At 56.6% G+C, this 15987-nt stretch overlaps 2 protein-coding genes across 2 annotated transcripts; both read left to right on the top strand.

Moving 5' to 3' along the window:
* Nucleotides 1–5189: 5189 nt before the first annotated feature.
* On the top strand, nucleotides 5190–8366 carry LOC142088946 (protocadherin beta-15-like). Its single transcript, XM_075164822.1, has one exon. The coding sequence runs from the start codon at nucleotides 5190–5192 to the stop codon at nucleotides 8364–8366; it is 3177 nt and encodes a 1058-aa protein (XP_075020923.1).
* A 3923-nt stretch (nucleotides 8367–12289) lies between these two features.
* Nucleotides 12290–14728, top strand: LOC142088947 (protocadherin beta-15-like). Its single transcript, XM_075164823.1, has one exon. It carries the CDS (start codon nucleotides 12290–12292, stop codon nucleotides 14726–14728), a length of 2439 nt encoding a protein of 812 aa, XP_075020924.1.
* The last annotated feature ends 1259 nt before the right edge of the window (nucleotides 14729–15987 follow it).

The following is a 15987-nucleotide window of genomic DNA, read 5'->3' on the forward strand; positions in this document are numbered from 1 at the left end:
TTAGTCTGGTCAAGACCCTTGCGACCATTGAGTCCAATCACCACTAAACCATGTCCCTAAGCGCCACGTCCAGTGACTCAGCCACTTCCCTGGGCAGCCTGTGCCAATGCTTGACAATCCTTTTGGTGAAGAAATGTTTCCTAATGTCCAATCTAAACCTGCCCTGGTGCAACTTGAGGCCGTTTCCTCTCGTCCCATCACTTGTTACTTGGGAAAAGAGACCGACACCCGCCTCCTTACAGCCTCCTTTCAGGCACAGGCCGGTGCTGTGCTGTGCTGTGCTGTGCTGCACAAATCCTGTGGCAGCAGGATGAACTCAGCTCATTGTAACCCAGGAACCTGCAGGCAGCTCCCACTTGGTACTGGTGGGAAAGCCCGCTGCGAGCAAGTAGTCCGCATGCAAACTTCTTTTACTGTGGCAGTAGGAATGGTGAATAGAATTGGTGTCTTGCAGGGGAGTCCCATAAATGGCTTGAATGACTGAAATGGGGCTCTGTCTTTTCCATGACCGGGGTCTGCATGGCATGCTGTGTGTGGCTGGAGTCCTGTGTGAAGCTGCTCTGCTCAGGGTTCTCTGCATCTAAAGGGACGTAGGATTATCTGTGCTAATCTCTTCCAATAGTGTGAGTTATAATCAGCAGAGTTGTAAGCGACATCTTAGAGCGTCGGCGTGTCTCTCTAACTGAGATCACAAAGAATCAGGACCTCCTGGTGTAAAAGTGCTGCTTCTCGGGTCATTCCAGCTGGAGGGTCTGGGTGTCTGATGCAGTTCGTAACTAGATGGTTTATTAGGGTTTGTACCCTCTGAGAGGGGGAGGCTGCTTCCTGCACTGGAGGGCCTGAACACACTGCAGAGCTTTCCCGAGGGGCTCGTCGGAGGATCCCTTTAGGAAGGATAACTTCTTAGGCCAGGTAACAGACAGCCCTACCAGAGGGGATGCGTTTCTGGACCTGTTGGTCACCAACGCAAGTGAGCTGATCAGAGACAAGAGTCAAGAGTGGAGGCAGCTGGGCTGCAGTGATCATGCACTGGTGGAATTTGCTGTCCTGAGGGATATGGGACAGGTGAAGAGTAAAGCCAGGTCCCTGAAAGCAAACTTGCAGCTGTTCAAGGAGTTAGTCAATGTGACCCCCTGGGAAACTGCCTTCAGGGACAAAGGAGCAGAACAGAGCTGGCAGATCTTTAAGGACGCTTTCCACAGAGCGCAAGAGCTCTCAATCCCCATAATATGAAACGAGGAAAGGAAGGCAAGAGACCAGTATGACTGAGTGAAGTCTTGCTGGTCAACCTAAGGGGCAAGAAGGAAAGGCACAGGCAGTGGAAGCAGGAACAGGTATGCTGGGAAGAGTATAGGGACTTTGCCCAGTTCCGTAGGGATGGGGTCAGGAAGGCCAAGGCGCAGCTGGACCTTAACTTGGCAAGGAACGCAAAGATTAATAAGAAGGGCTTCTACAGGTATATCAGGCAGAAAAGGAAGGTCAGAGAAAGTGTACCCTCCCTGATGAACACGACTGGCAAACTGGTAACAAGAGATGCGGAGAAGGCTGAAGTACTCAACAACATTTTTGCCTTCATCTTCACTGGCAATCTCTCTTCCCACACCTCTTGAGTGGATGGACCTCAAGGCAGGGACTGAGGGAGCAAAGTCCCTCCCCCTGTAAGAGAAGATCTGGTTCAAGACCACCTGGGGAACCTGAACATACATAAGTCTCTTGAACCCGACGAGACACATCTGAGGGTCTTGAGGGAATTGGCTGATGCAGTTGCCAAGCCACTTTCCATGACATTTGAAAAGTCATGGCAGTCAGGTGAAGTCCCCGGTGACTGGAAAAAGGGGAACATTGCACCCATTTTTAAAAAGGGTAGAAAGGAGGACCCTGGGAACTACCGACCTGTAAGCCTCACCTCTGTGAGGTGACTTTCCACTTGTACCTATCTCCTCCTAGTCAACTGAAACAGCCACTGCAGGAAACTGTGGAAGGAATCATAGAGGGGGGAGACGGTGTCCCAGGCTGTCCCCAGCCCGCTGATGTCACACTCCATCCCTGAGGGATATGGGAAGATTTCACTGCAGAAATCACTCAGGCAGAGCCTGTTGGTTGGTAAGCACCGAGTTAATACCGCGAGAAAGAAATGTTTCCATTTAACAGAGTGCTGGGGAAAGCATTAACTGGACTGAATGCAGACAGAGAGCGGAGGCCGTTTTTTCTCTCAGAAAATGAACCACGAATAGGATATGTACCAGTGGTATTTACAGCATAACGGAAAGCCAGAGGTTGGGAAGAATTCTCCTTGCTTTCCTCACGTTTGCATCCAGCAGAGAGCTCAGGGCAGCAGTCCCGCAGGAGAGCTGGGACATCAGGTGCTGTCCGAATGCCAGAGGCGAAAGAAGAAATCCGTCCTGGGAGGTGGCTGGGAAGGAGAGGACGGGATCGTTGCTCTCTCTTTGCGCTCGGGCATGGAAACCACAGTGACTCAGGGAAGTAACTGTGCTCTTGATCTGCAGGCAACTGCTCCTGCCAAGCCACGCTGTCCTCAGGGTGTGCTGGAGATGGACAGGCAGTGGCTCTAGGGATAGGGAAGAAGCCTTTATCGAGGGGGGAACAACACCCGGCATGGGGCCTCTGAGGTTTCACTCAGCGGATCTGAATTCCCAGCTGCAAGACCAAGAAGGGGATTTTGGAAACTGGAACTGCTCAGGCTGCAGAAGTGCCGGGAGAATCCTCTTTTAGGAACACTGTGTTCTGAAATACGGTGTCACACCAGGAGCTGAGCACGATATGTTGCTGTCGCTCTTTTCTAGCGTAAATCTGAGAGTAAAGAGGAAACCCCATTTCGGTCATTTTAAGCTACCTTCTTAGGATACAGACGTCATCGCTAAACCAAACAACGAGGAAGCCTGCAACATCACTGTGTGCTCAAGGAGAGAAGTGATTTCTCTGACACATTTATGCAAATTACCTTCTTATTATGGCTATGGTTCCTTAGTCTGTCCCAAAACACAGCGTGCCTTCGTCTGGCAGTACACACACTTCATCTTTTTTCCACCCATACACATCCATGTCATTGTTGTGACCCAACGGAAAACACCAGCGTTAGCTATCCAATGGTGAGCTTCTTTTATTTTGCATTTCTCTACAGTCTGAAAGAACATGAGCTTCAGTCTAGGAGCAGCGTCTTCTGATGTGCAAAGATACTCTGATAGCCAAGAGCTCCGTTAAGGATCGCTATTCCCCTTACAGCCTTCTACACCTGAAGCTGAAGGACACCATTTGCCTTCTGAAATGAGGGGAGCAACAATTACCGGGTTACTGCAGTCAGGGTGGGAAGTGTCTGTGGCAGCTCTTCTCAGCTTGTGTCTGTTCCCTGCTGCGTAGTGGTGCCAAGGATGAGGTTTCAGAGAAGCAAATACACCTCCCTGTCCCTGAGGTGCCGAGAGCTGAGCAGGAGCACTGGCAAGGGCACAAAGCAAATGGATTGCAGGTGTCAGTGTTATTTTTGCATGGCACGAATGAGGAGAGAAGCCACATTGCCAACGCATCTGCTGCTGTACTTGGCCTATGGTTGGTTTTACATCAAGTTTCTGTGTTGGTGATAATGACAGAAACTGGAGAGATGGACACGTCCCTGGAAGGGAAGGAAGGAAGAAAGCGCTGACCTGGCCGTTGATGTAAGTTAGCCTTTTACATCCTATCACGCTTCCAAGTCAAAGGGCAACAAGAGGAAATCACAAAAAATGGCTGCATCTGTGCAACGCCCTCTAGTAGCTGAAATGCTGGGGAATCCTGAAGTCAACCCTGGTTGTTACTTTCTCCTACGGATACAGTCACGAAGTTTTTATTTAAAAAAAAATGAAGGCATTAGAGAATTTGTAGGTGAATATTGTTTGATCGTGTCAGTCCTTTTAGCAAACAAAAATAAGGGGAAAACATCTAAGAAATCAAAGGAAAAGTGTCAAAACCAAGGAGGATAGGATATTTCTGTATAAAAAAATAGCGTGGTTCCTTTTGTAGTAAAAGCTGAATTAAAATTGCTTGAACCAAAAAAAATAGTGCGAGCCCTATTTTGTTTTCTCCTTCATTTTTCATTCTGTAAGAGGTCTTAGAGGCAGCTGTGCGCACCTGCAGAACGTTGCGTGTGCGTTTGCCGGAGCTCGCCGCTGGGTGCGCAGGAGCAGTCGCGGTACAAGTGGATCCTCAGGGCCGGCGATGAGTGCCTGAGCCGGGCGTTTTTATCGGGTCTCTGGCACGGATCCTGGCTCGCACTACCGGACCGTGCTCAGGATCCCTCGCTCTCCCCTCCCACCTCCGTTTCCCCACGGTTCTTCCTCCCAGGTCCGCTCTTGACCTCTCCCTTTTACCGAGTTTGAGCCTGCTTCGAATCCTCCCATAATAAGCTTTGCATATTGCTAGAATCCCCCGCAAACATCTCGTAATCAGTTCGCTCTTTCCTATGAGACCCTTTCTGAGAATCCATGATAATCTTTTTTTTTACCCCCTTATCGTTTACAAAGTTTCTGGTTGAACCTCTTGGAGTTTACACTTGAATGGTTCCTTTAATGGCCCATCGATGAGTGTCGTTAGATCCCTGGTCTCTGCTATTGTCCCCGTTAGCTCCTGCTCGTTAGCGTTTGTGTATCTGGGGCTTTAATTTAGGAGCTGTGCTGTTTGTTTCCTTGCCTTTTGTATTCAATAGCTGTTGGCCGTAGCTCCTTACCCCGGTACAGGAGTTGAGGTTTGACCTCTGAGCACAGGGACCTTTGCAGTATTTCTGAGCCCGTGTGATGACGGTAGAGGAGAAAGGCCTGTCTCCCTCCCAAACAGGAAAACAGGTTGCAGCATTTCGATGTTTGTGCACGGCTGGGGGCATTTTGCGGTACAGTGACACACCTTATCATGGGTGCAAGTGTCAGCAGGCGGCAGGGGAGGATGCTCCTGTCAATTAAGGAGAAGTCTATTAAGACGAGCTCTGACACATAATGTGAAGAAAACAGCATTAGGATGATGTGCCCTAGAACAGCATTATCGTTCGGGTGTGATGGTGAGCTCGGGTGACGGTGAAGCATTCGTTTTCGGGACCTTTCCCTGGCACCAGCTCTCATATTCAGTAGCCGTGCTTCTCTCACCCGCCCCGCTTGCTGACTGTGCTGTGCTGATGAACAAGTGGAGAAGAGAAGGAAAATCCCGCAATGCGTCCTGTGGAAGAGGCAGATCCTGCAATGCCGACAGAACACAGAGGAAAACCAAGAGCTGTGTTCGAAGAGCTCGCGGTGGCGAGCTGGGAAGCGATACCCGGAGCAGCGCTCTGTGTGCGGGAGGCAGCCGGCTTCCAAGCGAGGAGAGCGTTTACGCTGCGCCTTTTGCCTTCGGTTTGGCCCGCAGAGCGCGGATTCCGAAGCAGCAAACTCCGAAGCAGCAGCTCTGCCCCGAACGAGAAGGCAGAGGAAATATTCCCCGTCGCGACGCTGGGTGGGGGTGTTGGCCACGGACCGGCAGGTTCCTCCGCCCGCGCCGGGTTTGCGGGCTCGGCGAGACAAAAGAAGCCGTGTGAGCTGCTGGGGAAGGGCGGCGGGGCACGGAGTCGGGGTGCGCGGGGGCTTTCAGACCCCCTTACCCCGGGCTTCCTGACAAACACCGCTCTGCCTCGGACGCTGCTTAAAATGCTGGGACCCAGGGAGGACGGCGGCTGGCTTTTCTGGAGAGAAATGGCGTGTGGGAGACGGAGCGGAGGCAGCAAGAGGCAAGTGATCTTGTTTATTCTGTGCGTTTGCGTGTGCCAGAGCGGGGCCGAAACCCTCCGCTATTCTCTGGCGGAGGAGATGGAGAGGGACGCCTTTGTCGCCAATATTGCGAAGGACCTGGGGGTTCCTCCGAGCCAGCTCGCGGCTCGCAAGGCCCGCCTTGTGTCCGAGGGGAACGAGCAGCTTTTCCGCCTCAGTCAAAACACCGGAGTCCTGACGGCAAAGGAGTCGCTGGACCGGGAGGAGATCTGTCCGCAGAGCGAGACCTGCACACTCCTCTTCCAGATATTCTTTGAAAATCCGTTGCAGCTGATCCGAGGGGAGGTGCAGGTTCGTGACGTGAACGACAACTCCCCCGTGTTCCCGGAGAAAGAGGTGGTTTTAGAGATTCCCGAAACGACGTCTCCCGGGTCCCGTTTCCCTCTGGCAAGCGCCCAGGACAAGGACGTGGGCAGCAACGGCTTGCAGAACTACAGCCTCGGGTCCAATGCGCATTTCTCCCTCGCTCTCGGAACAGGGAAAGACGGCGTACAATACGTGGAGCTCGTCCTAGAGCGGCAGCTGGACCGCGAAGAGCAGCGAGAGCTGAATTTACTCCTCACCGCCACCGACGGGGGCTCGCCACCCCGGTCGGGCACGGCTCAGGTCCGGATCGTGGTGCTGGATGCCAATGACAACATCCCGGTCTTCGGTCGGGAGCTCTACGAGGTGCGCCTGGCCGAGAACAGCCCCCCGGAGCAGCTGGTGGTCAGAGTCGCGGCCGCGGATCCCGACGAAGGGTCGAACGGGAAGGTGCGGTACGCCTTCACCCAGACATCGGAGCGGTCCCGGCAGCTCTTCGAGCTGAACCCTGCCAGTGGGGAGATACGGGTGGCGGGCAACCTGGACTTCGAGGAAGCGAAAAACCACAAGATGGTGGTGAGGGCCACCGACGGCGGGGGGCTGTCTGCGCATTGCAAAGTGCAGGTGGAGGTCCTGGACGTGAATGACAACGCCCCGGAGATCGCGCTCACCTCCCTCACCGCCTCCATTCCCGAGGACGCCCCGCCCCGCACCCTGGTGGCCCTGTTCAGTGTGCGGGACCGGGACTCCGGGGACAACGGCAGGACGGAGTGCGCGATCGACGGGGACTTGCCCTTCAGTCTCACCCCGACTGTCGGTAATTACTACGAACTGCGAACAAAGGCGGCGCTGGACAGGGAGAGGACGGCGGAGTATAACATCACCGTCACGGCCACGGACTGGGGCACGACGCGGCTGAGCTCTCGGGAAAGCCTCTTCGTGCAGATATCGGACGTGAACGACAATCCGCCAGAGTTCAGCCAGGAGACGTACACCCTGTCGGTCCCGGAGAACAACAGCCCCATGCTCCGGATCGGCAGCGTGAAGGCCACGGACGCCGACGCGGGAAAAAACGCCCGCGTAAACTACGCGCTGGTGCGGCAGGAGGGCAAGGAGCAGCCCGACGTGTCGGTCAACTCCGACAGCGGGGACGTTTACATCCTCCGCCCGCTGGACTACGAGGAGGTGCGCGCCTTCGAGGTGGCGGTGCGCGCTGCCGACGGCGGCTCGCCGCCGCTCAGCGCCCAGGCGGTGCTGCGCGTGGTGGTGCGGGACGAGAACGACAACGCGCCCGTGGTGCTGCACCCGCCCCCCGACAGCAGCGCGGCGGCGGGCGAGCTGGTGCCGCGCTGGGCGCGGGCGGGCTACCTGGTGGCCAAGGTGGTGGCGGTGGACGCGGACGCGGGGCAGAACGCGTGGCTGTCGTACGAGCTGGCCAAGGCGACGGAGCCGGGGCTGTTCCGCGTGGGGCTGCACAGCGGCGAGGTGCGCACGGCGCGGGCCGTGGCGGAGCGCGACGCGCCCCGGCAGAGGCTCGTCGTGCTGGTGCGCGACCGCGGGCAGCCGCCGCGCTCCGCCAGCGCCACCCTCGGCATCGCCCTGGTCGACGGCTTCTCCGACGCCCATCTGCGGGTGAGCGAGGAGGCGCCGGCCGCCGAGCCCGACGGGCCGCTGACCCTCTACCTCGTGGCCTCCCTGGCCTGCGTGTCCGCGCTGTTCCTGGCCACGGCGGTGGCCGCCGTGGTGGTGAAGGTGCGGCGGGCCAGGCGGAGCGAGGCGGAGAGCTTGCCCACGTTCCCGAAGGCTGCCACGGAGAGCAACGCGGGCTCCCTTCCCCGCAGCTACGTGTACGACGTCTGCTTCGCCGCCGGCACCGTCAACAGCGAGTTTCGGTTCCTCAGGCCGCTCCTGCCCTGCTTCCCCGCCGGGCTGCCCCCCGGCCCGGGCGAACAGCGGAGCTCGGTGTGCTCGCAAGAGGCGGCCAGCCTCGGGGACGAAGGCGACTGGGCTGCACAGGTGAGAGACCTGGCCGGGCCGAGGCGATGGGGGGAGGCGGAGGGAGCAGCGCGGGGCGGGGGGGTGCGCTCAGCCCGGGCAGTGAGGACTGTCGGTGTTGCGGAGCTGGCGGTGGAGGAGCCGCTGGGGCGGGAGCAGAGGGCAGAAAGGGTCTCAGAGCCGCTGGCGGGGCCTCCCACGAGGATCCGGCACGGCTCAGCTGCTCCCCAAGGGCTCACTAACCGCGCCTCGCTGCATCCAGCTCTAGGCCCTGAGTATTCGCGTTAGATCAAGTCTTTGGTGTCACCACAAAGGCGGGCAGCTGGACCATGCGAAGATGAGAAGTAGGGGTGTGGATGTGTGAGGCACACAGGGGGTCCTGCCCACGCATGGAGAGTCCGTAGGGACCCAGAGCAGGAACGACACGGCTCCCAGGGACACGTCCCCCCGGAGGCGGCAGCACCGGGAACGTAGTGGTCCTGTCCAGCGTTACCCGGCACTGCGGGGACAACGGCGCAAAGGGGTGTCACCTCACGGACGGCGTCCCCTGCACTGCTCTTAGGAGCTGGTGCTCGGCGCTGCCAAGTGCCGTTCACCAGGGTAGTGGCAGCGCTGTACTCAAGCTGTCTCTCAAGCTGCTGGAGGCCACGGAGGTGGGGACCTCTGCCACGAGATGCCCTTATATTTTTGTGGCTTGGATGAACAGTATTGGCCAGAAATATGACGATACTGGGGCTTTACAATGCACCGTCCCAGTCCCCTTCTGACCCAGCTCCTTCTCTCCTCATGGGGTTACTAGTTTCCGGGGATCCAACTAGCATTTCACAAGAGTCTGGACGATGAACATATTTGAGGCTGAAGACCCACAAGCACCATCTTATGGTCACCCCACAACATTTTCTTATTTCATAACCACTGATGATTTGGACTCCCTTTACCGCAGGTTCTCAGAACCGCAGTCAAGTAGCCTCAGGGGAGACAAGGACCCGTCTTGACAAGTTAATGTTAAACCACATTTAGTGTTTGTGAGAAGTAGATGTTTGGGCTCTTACCATCTTAAATTACTCCCTCAGGCTCATAAAAGCTTTGCAGCAGTGCCTTTGTGATGTCCACGATGGAGGGTGGTCTCTGGCATTAGATTTTCCCAGAGCAGGTCAGAGCCTTGTCCAATCTCCTCTTTGGCTCTGGGTGGAGAAGAGAAGAGTGGGGTCAGCCGTGCAGTGGTGGCAGACATGCCCTCTAAGCTTCTCGCTTACCTTCAACGCCCAAATGACATCCTCCACTCTTTTCTTTGCAGGGCAGAGCTCCCCTCTCCGAAGACACACGTCCCAGACCTGCGGAAGCAGCTTGCGCTGCAACCAGGGGAATGGAGCGAAATGTCAGTTCTGATCAAAACCCTTGGCTCACCCATCAGTAAGTGAGGAGAAAGACAAGCGTGTCTGTCCTCACAGGGAAAAGAGAACGAAGAGAAAAAACACCTACCAAAAAAGTACCAGGGAGGTACAAGGCTTCTCTGAGAGAGAGCAAAAACGCTCTCCTCTTGAGCAGTACTTTGTTGAGTAGGTATTCTGTAATTGTGATATGGATGGAGGAGGAGGACTGTGTTGCATGTTGATTACACCGAGACTTGATGTATGATTGTGAGAGTGCTACTGCTTCTAAATGTTAAGGGAAATACTGAACACTGGAAGCAGTTTTCCTACATCATCTTTTCGGTGTTTGTTTGTTTGGATTTTTTCTTAGGGAGAGGACTCTGTAATCACGTCGTAATTTTCTGCGGCCTGTTCGATACCAGGCCAAAGAGATATTAAGCAAAATTAAGTGCTGCTTGCAAAGGAATTCCTTAATCACAAGCAGAAGCTGATTACATGAGAAACGGCTGACATTGGCACGCTTCGCGTATTTGACCAGGAGTTGACAGGTTCTCCACGCTGTAAAGAGTGGGCTTTGAGCAATGCATTCTTTTTTTTTTTTTCCCTAACGTAATGTAGAATATAGAGCGACAAGAAGCTTTTCTGTTTTCTTCTCCTTTCATTAATCGGTATTGATCTATAAAGTAATGTGATATTTCCTGTGGCTGACACATTTTTAAGAGTGAAATGCCTGATGACAGAAAACAATAAAACCTACTTGGAACTCCCTCGGGTGAGTGTGGTGTCTCGAAGATCATTTGTCACAGGCGTCGCCGACACTTGTCACTGCCACAGCCACCCAAGAGCAGCATTTCGGGAATCAATCCGTGCCTTTGGAGTGGATTTTATGGAGGGGAAATCAGAGCGACCTCCGTTCTCAGAAGCCGGCGCAAGGTGGAGGGGGCTTGTCGGAGGCAAGCTGAGGTCCGAGAGATGCTGCCTCCAGCCCCTTCGCGAGGGCTCCCAGCCTGAGAGGTCGTGAATCGGGGGAACAATCCCCGTCCATTGCAGATACCCGCCCGAGAATTACTAGGGGGAACTACATGGCGATGGCTGCCAAAGTTCATGGACCAGCTCACTCCGGATGCCGGACATCTGTAACACCTGCACTTTCTGAAGGTGGAATCGAGACGAGCTTGGAAAAAGGGCCATTGAGTTTGGTCTTGTATTTGTTGTTCCCGAATTCAGGGGCTTCTTGATGGGAGTGGAAAGCTGTCCCGATAGGAGTTCCTGGGTTTGTGTTAGAGCCTTTGCATTCCCCTTTTTGCCCTTTCTCCTTCTACTCTGCAAACTGTGTTTGAGCATTGTCTTACCGATTCCTCTCAAGAAGGACTGTCACCCCGTGTATAATAACGGATTGTTGAATGAAGGCAGTGTGGCAGGGAATATTCGGAAACCCTGACGCTGTGTTGTGCTGCAGTTATAAACTGTACCGTTGTAAACCGGGATACCCTTGTGTGTAAAAGAGAAGACCTGAATGCCTTGTGTGGAGACAGTAGTCTTTGTAGAGATGTTCTTGCTGTGAATGCTCTGTCAAATTGTTTCAAAAGGTCAGGAGATTTTTTCTTGTTTTGTCCCTTGCCTGAGGTAAGGTTGAGCAGGTACATTTCTTCCGTTTGGAGTTGAGGCCTATAGTGCATTCAGGAAAACTCTGAGGAGCAGGGAATTGCTGGCAGGCCTCTGCGGGTATTTTGAGAACTGAGGTTGTAGCTGCAACAGGGCCCAGTTAGATCCAGGTCAGTGGAAAGTGGCCCCGACCCTAAGAGGGGCCCTGGGTGTGCAAAGGCCTCTGCCCAGCAGTGAGGTGAGGGGAGTGACCTCTCCAAGTCTCCTGACAGCTCCAGCTGCGGGGGCGACCAAGGACGAAGAACCGCTGTGCAGCTCGTAGCCCGCTGCCCAGAGGGAAGCCAAGCCGGGGAGCACAGCCCCTCCTGCCGTCCTGCCGCCGGACTGGCCGGCCGGCAGGCGCGTCCACGCCTGAGCCTCGCCGGGACCCACCTCCGCTCCCCGCCCTCAGCCTGACATTGCCCGGTAGACGGAGTGCCGTGCTGCGCCGCTACCTGCGTGCCGCCCCTGCGGAGGCTCTTGCCCGGCTCCTCCGGCCGGGGAAGGCGGCTCGGTCCCTCCGGGCTGAGCCTCCGCCCCACGCTGCCGAGCGAAACGCCTCGTGCTTGTCTTGCCGCCGTGTTTCTCGAAGGGCACGGGTTTGCCGGCTCCCGGGAGCCGAGCGCGCACGCCTGCCCGCGGGCTCCGGGCCGCGGGCAGCGGGGCAAGACGCGGGGCAGCTGCCGGCGCTGCCCGTGCGCTCGGACGCCAGCGGCGGCCCCGCGGGACTCGGGGCGCTCCTTCCCTGCGCTTCCCTCCCCGGCGCGGTGTGCGCGCGTCCTGCCGCGGGGCCCCCGCGCGGGCGAGCGGCCGGCAGCCGCGCGGGTGCGCGCGGGTCCGGGTGCCGCTGCGAGCCGGCAGCGCGGGCAGCGGGCGGCGGCGGGCGCAGTCCCGCCGCGGGCCGCAGGGTGGTGCTCCCGGCCAAGGCGGCGCCGAGCGGCTGCGAGAGGGGAGGCGGCCGAGCCCGGCCCGACCCTGCCCAGCACAGCACAGCACAGCCCAGCACAGCCGAGCGGCGAGCGGTGCCCCGAGCCATCCGCTGCCGGGCCACGGCGGCCGCGCTCCGGGCCGCCAGCCGAACTCGGCGAGAGGGAGGGCGCCCGCCCGCCGCCCCGCCGCGCCGCTGCCGGGCGCCGCTTTCCGCGGAGGACTGCGCCGGCGACCCGCGAGACGGAGGCTCTCCGCCGCCCCGACATGGCGATCGCAAGGCAAGTGCTTTGTCTCTCCGCTTTGCTCTCCCTGCCGCACGCGCGCTCCGAGCCCATCCGCTACCGCGTAGCCGAGGAGGCGGAGAGCGGCTCCGTGGTAGCCAACGTGGCGGAGGACGCGGGGCTGGCCCCGGCGCAGCTCTCGGCTCGCCGCGCCCGCCTGGCCCCGGAGGACGGCCGGCAGCACTTTCGCTTAGAGCGCGGCACCGGCCGCCTCGTAGTGGCGGAGAGGCTGGACCGGGAGGAGCTGTGCGGGCAGTCCGGGACCTGCACGCTGCCCTTCGAGCTCCTGCTGGCAAACCCGCTGCAGTTCTTTCGGGTCGAGGTGGCCGTGGAGGACATCAATGACCATTCGCCCGTTTTCCCGGAGGAACGAGTCACTTTCAAGATCCTGGAAATGAGCGCCCCGGGCTCGCGTTTCCCGCTGGAGGGGGCTCGGGATCTGGACGTTGGCAGCAACAGCATCCAGGCTTACAGCATCGCTCCCGACAACGAGTACTTTAGTGTGTCCTTTGGGAGTCAGAGTGAGGACGACAAATATGTAGAACTGGTCTTGGAAAAGCCGCTAGACAGAGAGGAGCAGGCGGAGTTGGGTTTCAGTCTCATTGCCGTGGACGGGGGCTCTCCACCCAGGAGCGGGACCACCCAAATCCACATTGTTGTTCTAGATGTAAATGACAACGCTCCCGTCTTCACACAAAAGCTGTACGTTGGGCAGGTTTTGGAAAATGCCCCAGAGGGCTCTGTGGTTCTCAGCGTGGTGGCAACCGATCGGGATGTGGGTGTTAACGGGCACATCTCCTATCAGTTCAGCCAAGCGGTGGGTCAGGGCCATTCAGCATTCGCGATTGACCCCACGAGCGGTGAAATTAAACTCACAAAGCCTCTGGACTTTGAGGCAGCAGAGAATCATGATCTCAGTGTGCGGGCCACAGATGGCGGGGGCCTCTCGGCAATCTGCAAGGTGTTGGTGGAGGTGGTGGATGTGAACGACAATGCACCGGAGCTGGTGGTCAGTTCCTTCAGCAGTCCCCTCCCCGAGAACGCATTACCTGGGACAGTGGTCGCCCTCTTTACTGTCAGGGACCGGGATGCGGGTGCCAACGGGAAGATCTCCTGTGCCCTTGAGGACCAGCTATTGTTCTCCCTCCGGCCAGCCTATAAGAATTACTACGAGCTGGTAACTGTGAGCGCACTGGACCGGGAAGAGATGGCTCGGTACATCCTCACTGTCACAGCAGCAGATGCGGGGTCACCTCCTCTCACAACCACCCAGACCTTCATAGTGGACATCTCCGATGTCAATGACAATGCACCTATCTTCAACCAGACATCGTACACCATGTTCGTGCGTGAGAACAATGTTCCCACGGCACTCGTTGGAGCCGTCAGCGCCTCGGATGCTGATGTGGGGCCCAATGCCAAGGTGACCTATTCCCTGGCCCCAGCCCACCCCACAGAGCCCGACCCCTGCTCCTGTATCTCTGTGAACTCTGAGAACGGGCATGTGTTTGTGCTGCGGCCTCTGGACTACGAGCAGGTGAGGCAGATCGAGGTCTTGGTGAGCGCCTCCGACGCGGGGTCTCCTCCCCTCAGTGCCAATGTCACTGTCCGCCTTGTCGTGGTGGACGAGAATGACAATGCGCCGCTGGTGCTGTACCCCACCCAGGGCAGCAGCCCACCATCCAATGAGCTGGTGCCCATGTCGGCTGCGGCGGGGTACCTCGTCACCAAAGTGGTGGCCGTCGACGCCGACGCAGGGCAGAACTCGTGGCTTTCGTACCACCTGCTGAGGGCCACCGACCCCGGGCTGTTTGCAGTGGGTGCCCAAAGCGGGGAGGTGAGGCTGAGGAGGCCGGTGATGGAGAGAGATGCCGTGAAGCAGAAGCTTGTCATCCTGGTGCGAGACAATGGGCGGCCACCGCTGTCGGCCACTGCGGCGCTGAGCACACTCCTGCTCAACGACTTCTCAGATATGCGCCTACCGCACAGCAGCCTGGCCATGGAGGATGAGGGCGGCTCCCTGACAACCTATTTAATCATTTCATTGGTCTTCATCTCACTCCTCTTCCTCACATCCACAGCAGCCTTCGTGGCTCTCAAGGTGTGCAAGAGAAAGGAGCCGAAGGGTGGGCACGTGCTTTACGGTGCCGGCAACTTGCAGAGCAACCTGGCCAATGCGGCCGCTGTGGGGACCCTGCCCCACGCCTATTGCTACGAGATCAACCTCACGACGGGCTCGGGCAACAGCGAGTTCAAGTTCCTGAAGCCCATCCTCCCCAGCCTGCCACCACAGCACTGTGGCATGGGTGGGGACACCAACGATGAACAAGATTTCCCCCGTGGCCCTATCACTGCGGACATGGCACCAGACAACCCAGGGACATTCTCTGCGGAACAGTTCAATAGTCTTTCCTTGAACTAGCATGGAGTCAGCACAGCCAGAGGCTTCCTGCCTCGCGATAGGAAGAGATCCAGGCTACAACATGTGGCAATGGTTCCTCCAGAATAAATCTGCATTTGCAACAGGCGTCACCAATTTCCCCCAAATTCTAAGTCAGAAGAAAGGTTCTCTCCCCTTCCAAAAAAACAGCCAAACAAAAGACTCTAAAGGCTCCCTCAGTCAGGCAATAATAGGTTTCAGCTCTGTTACAGGTGTTTCTGAAATGCTTTGAGAGTGGGGTTAGTTCCAGGGGCTCCAGCTAAGTTCTTGTCTCACTTGCTGTCAGGCAAGACCCTGGACCTCTTATTCCGTGCTGTAACGCAATGGCAAGGTCAGGCAGACAAATCACAGGCTTGCTGAAATGCAGGTAGCCCTCGTCCTGGGTCAGGAAAGCAAGGAAGTTGCGAGTACTGTGCTACGATGTGGTGCAAGCGCGGGGCTCTTTCTTCTCTGGGTTTCGGATGTTTCTGTCTGCGTGTGGGCTCTGTGTGTTTTGCCTTCTGGTCACTATGTCTGTCTACACAGCCGTTGTCCGCACAGCCGCACAGCTGCCCTAGGACTCACATCCAGCAGATGCATGCAATTGCAGCTGAGCAGGCAAGAAGGGTGTTTTGACCCTTTGAGTACAGCAGTCTCATCTGCTCTAAGGGAGAGCAGCAAAACGCACAACAAGAATTTTCTTTTGGCCCATGAGACGGGGGTGGGTGGGCTGTTTCCTTGGGATTGCCATGAAAATACAGCAGCACAAACAGTGTTGGTATAGACTGTAACTGTACAGAGTTGTGAAAAGCCTGACCTTGCTTCCAGAGATCATACAATTTCTTTTTCCTCTTGAGCTCCACGAGGAGTTCCCTGTTCAGCCAAGCTGGTCTTCTGCCCCACTTGCTTGACTTTTGACACAGTGCAATTGCCTGCTTCTAGACTATAACCGTACAGAGTTGTGAAAACATGTTCATTTCTTTGGTTCCATTGTAAGGAATTATCCACGAGTCACTTCAAAGGACTTTGTCTGAAGGTGGAATCGAGATGATCTTGGAAAAGGGCCATTGAGTTTGGTCTTGTATTTGTTGTTCCCGAGTTCAGGGGCTTCTTGATGGGAGTGGAAAGCTGTCCCGATAGGATTTCCTGGGTTTGTGTTAGAGCCTTTGCATTCTCCTTTTTGCCCTTTCTCCTTCTACTCTGCAAACTGTGTTTGAGCATTGTCTTACCAACTCCTCTCAAGAAGGACTGTCACCCCGTGT

The sequence above is a fragment of the Calonectris borealis genome, chromosome 15, assembly GCF_964195595.1.
Source record: "Calonectris borealis chromosome 15, bCalBor7.hap1.2, whole genome shotgun sequence".
NCBI lineage: Eukaryota > Metazoa > Chordata > Aves > Procellariiformes > Procellariidae > Calonectris > Calonectris borealis.